This window comes from Petaurus breviceps, unplaced genomic scaffold (assembly GCF_028583685.1).
Source record: "Petaurus breviceps papuanus isolate PSGF00001 unplaced genomic scaffold, PetGlider_PUasm1.0 154, whole genome shotgun sequence".
Lineage (NCBI taxonomy): Eukaryota > Metazoa > Chordata > Mammalia > Diprotodontia > Petauridae > Petaurus > Petaurus breviceps.
The window spans coordinates 14,859,392-14,863,496 of NW_027185715.1; the positions used below are offsets into that span (position 1 = coordinate 14,859,392).

At 38.8% G+C, this 4,105-nt stretch overlaps 1 protein-coding gene across 1 annotated transcript in view; it reads right to left on the minus strand.

Annotated features, from left to right (window-relative positions):
• The window catches only part of IL22 (interleukin 22), a 6,962-nt gene extending 6,418 nt beyond the window's left edge, over positions 1-544 (minus strand). The window contains exons 1-2 of the mRNA XM_069081755.1: positions 508-544; positions 190-419 (exon numbers count right to left, since the gene is read on the minus strand). Of these exons, the coding sequence (XP_068937856.1) occupies positions 190-372 (183 nt within the window). The 5' untranslated portion in view covers positions 373-419; positions 508-544. The remainder of the gene's footprint in view (positions 1-189; positions 420-507) is intronic.
• Positions 545-4,105: the final 3,561 nt, after the last annotated feature.

The window sequence follows — 4,105 nt, forward strand, 5'->3', positions numbered from 1 at the left end:
AAATATTCTTAAATTTTAGATTTAAATTAAATTAGATTTTAAATTTAAATTAAAAATTCCTGAATTTTACTGAATCTAACACTATAAAGTAATTTGATTTCCAACTCTACAGCTTTCTGGAGGAGGGGATAAAAGAAAGTATTTCTTGTTTAGTCAGCAAGAGAGAGGGAGAGAATATTTTTTTCTCACTATTTTGGCCAGCGTGATGATTTGATGGCTAATGAAACGGGGCTGCAAGTTCGACTTTCTAAGTTTGCAGGAAGATTTGGTGGAAGTCCCTTCTCCTCCCTGAGCCAAGAGGGTCACGAGAAGGAAGCACAGAGTCAAGGACCCCATGTGAAAGAAGCTCTCCAAAATCTGCTGGGTCTTCATTATAATCTGTTGGGTCTCTAGTGTTGGGTAATCTCAGGTTGGAGAATCTATTGTTAAAGAAAGAAATACAAAAACATTAGCGGCAGAAGGTGAATTTTAAAATATCAACAAAGCTAAGTATATTAAAAGACTTACAGTTTAGAGGAGTCCCGTTGTAATCTGAGCATTGGACGGTGCTACTTTTATAGATCCTAAGGTCTCAATTTTTTCAAATTGTGATTTAAATATGACATCAGCACATAGTCTAATTTCCAGTATTCTCTTCTAAGAACCACTTAACCACTACAGAAGCCCACAAAGCATCCCCTCCCCAGCTTCCTACCTTGAGACACAAAGAAGTGTCCTTCAGTTGTCCTTATCATAACACAGGAAGGGCTTTCATAAGCTAATCCCAGAAATTCTTTAACCCCAGCGATTTTTCAGAGAAAATAATTTTGCTATCTTGATTAATTCCAGGTTTTAGTAAAAGTGCCCCTTGCTCTCCCACAGGGGCTGAGTAAGCATTTTGGTTGCAAACTCGTTTTTCTACCAATTTCATAGATTCTTATCTCACTGGGGTATTTTGAAACAAAGGAGTCAAAACCTATATTCTTTGCTGGTAGTTTTCCTAGTGGATGAGTTCAGAACAGGGTTCTTAACCTGTTTTGTGTCACGGGATCCTCTGGCAGTTTGGTGAAGCTTATGGACCCCCTTCTTAGAATGATGTTTTTAAATCCATAAAACAAAATTTAAAAAAACAAGATTACAAAGGAAAGTCATTAAACTGAAATTCAATCATCAATTATTTTTTAAACCCAGGTTAAGTAGTCCTGATTTAGAGATATTTTCATGGGCAAAGAATTTATATGGAAAATAAGCTATTGTGCTTATTTTTAACAATTTTCAAAAGCCTCCTGAATCCTAAACAGCTTTCAAGATAAATTTGGAATTTGACTATCATATTTCATATCATTTTTCATATCATGAAATTTAATGTATGTTGAATACAACATGTAACATTGCACCTGGTTTGTTTTATTATAAAAAATTGTCACACAGGTAAGCATGACAAGGGGCATATGATTCAAAACTTACCTAGAGCATGAAAGCAATGCGACTTCTATCTAGTAAAAAATGTACAGAGAATGACTGGGAAACAACTACTTTTAAATAAATCAATATTCTGCTCTCCACCTTCTGGCACTACCAAGAGAGAATCTGATGCATTTGGGTGGGGAGAGGGTGGGAGTCGAAATAACCTTAGAACTTTTAGATATGTAGAGGGCTTAGAACTTTTAGATATGTAGAGGGCTTAGAAATGGGGAAAAGGGACAGCTAGGTGGCGCAGTGAATAAAGAACCAGCCGTGGAGTCAGGAGGACCTGATTTCAAATCCGACCTTAGACACTTGACACAATTACTAGCCATGTGACTTTGGGCAAGTCACTTAACTCCATTTGCCCTCCAAAAAGCAAAAAAAAAAAAAAAAAAAAAAGGAGGGAAAATAAAAGACTATTAAAAGCAAAGATCACTGGGAACATCTCCTTCATTCTTCCCCTCCTCTGCCCCAGGCCACTCAGAATATATCTGGGTGTGCTATGACCAAGTGCTATGGGGTGCCCCTTCTTCCCCAAACTCTCTGCAAGTTTCCCTTTCCCTTTCCCTCTCTGGCTGGATACTAACTCCTTTCCCCCAACCCACCTCAATCATATTCATCCTTTGAGGAGACAGGCCTGAATCCCCATTCCACATTTAAGACCACTGTTACTTTCTCAGTGAAGAAATAAGAGGAGGGGGAAGCTTTAGAGACCCCTGAACCTTAGAGTGGATCTGGATTTCACACTGAATGAAACACCAACTGTAGATCTTTCTTGTGAGATGAAGGACCACTAGCCCTTGCCATCTGCCTTGATACTGCATCCTAAAGTCCTCTGGGCCTTATTATCTACTTTAGAGCTTTGTTCAGACCCCCAGGCACTACCTTGTGACCTACTGATGCTTCCTAAAGACGCTTGGACCTTTCCTTCTATACCACAGCTAAACAAACCCTTAAGATTTCCAGGTCTTTCCGTCAGCCTTATAGTTGAATTTATTTTTTTTTTATTTTTTGCTTTTTTGGAGGGCAACAGGGGTTAAGTGACTTACCCAAGGTCACACGGCTAGTTTTTGTGTTAAGTGTCTGAGGCTGGATTTGAGCTCAGATCCTCCTGACTCCAGGGCTGGTATTCTATTCACTGTGCCACCTAGCCACCCCTCTTGTAGCTGAATTTCCAATTATGGTGTTAATTCCTTGAGAACAGGGACTATGTCACTTTTTTATTACTAGCCAGCACTTAAAACAGTACTTGGTACATCATAAGCCCATGAGAATTTCTTTTTATGGGGGCGTCTAGGTGACACAGTGAATAGAGCACCAGCCCTGGAGTCAGGAGGACCTGAGTTCAAATCTGGCCTCAGACACTTAAAAACTAGCAGTATGACCTTGAGCAAGTCACTTAACCCCAATTGCCCTCCAAAAAGCAAAAAAAAACAAAGAGAGAGAGAGAATTGTTTTTTACATCCATTCATTTGTATACTCATTCTTTTGTTTATTCATTCCTTCACATAGCATATGAGACTCCCAGAAAGGGCTGGACACTTCATTCTAAAGCATCTCCTTGCCTGCCACCATTTGATTTTCTTCACTTTATTACAGTATCTGAAGCTTACACTCCTTAGAGTTTCACTTGGGTTAACAAATACCCTCTTTTAAGATATAAATGCTTGGGGAAAGAATGGACGCAATGCTATTAATAAATATGGGACCAAAGGCTTCCAATGTGGAATATAGGTCCAGGTTCATTTGACATTTTCATTAATGATTTGGAACAGGGGACATTTAGCAGGGCAAATAAAAAAGACATTTCACAGTAAATCTGATTATTCTCTGCAGGTACTTGAGAGTCCTGCCATTAGTAAACATAGTAATAATAGCTGACCCATTGAGAAATTTAGGGTTTGCAAATCACTTTATGCAACATTTGATCCTCTCAATAACCACTGAGAAAAAATTATAAGTATTTTCCCCACTTTACAGATGAGGAAACTGGGGCTTCAGATACTTGCACATGATTATATAACTGGCAAATGTCAGAGGTATGATGGGAACTCAGGTATTTTCCATTCCTGAGCCCAGTACTCTTTCTAATAATGAGACCAAGAAGGTAGCCCCGATTTTTATACTTATCTGTTGGCTTCCCAAATGCTATTCCGTAACTATGTGCTGTTCCCTCAAGTTCAATTAGTTCTGCTATGGGTGGTGATAATATATGTGACAGCTATTGATTTTATAGGTGAAAGATGGTGAAGGATCAAGGTAAGCCAACACCTCTACTAAAAAAAATTCCATCTCTACTCAAACATGCACATGGTCCAGGACTTGTCTTTTTGTTTTCCTTGTCTGGACATTTCCAAGTCTAACTGGTTAAAGGAGAAATTCAGAAAACTAAAAGCAATGTGTCAAGACTTGGCATCTCTCAGTCTATTTTGTCCTGTATTTGCCATATTTTACTATGCGATGCCTTGACAGGTACTCCAGGGATGACTTCAAGCAAGCTGTCTTCTTCAATATCTCCCTTCCACCTTTCAGAGAACTCTGATAGTCACCAGAAAGGTAACTTCTATTCTTCTGATAGAAGTATTGATCTCCTTGCCTAATAGGACTGGTTATTGAGTAATGGCACAATCCACTTTTCTTGTGGGAAACTCCAGCTCTT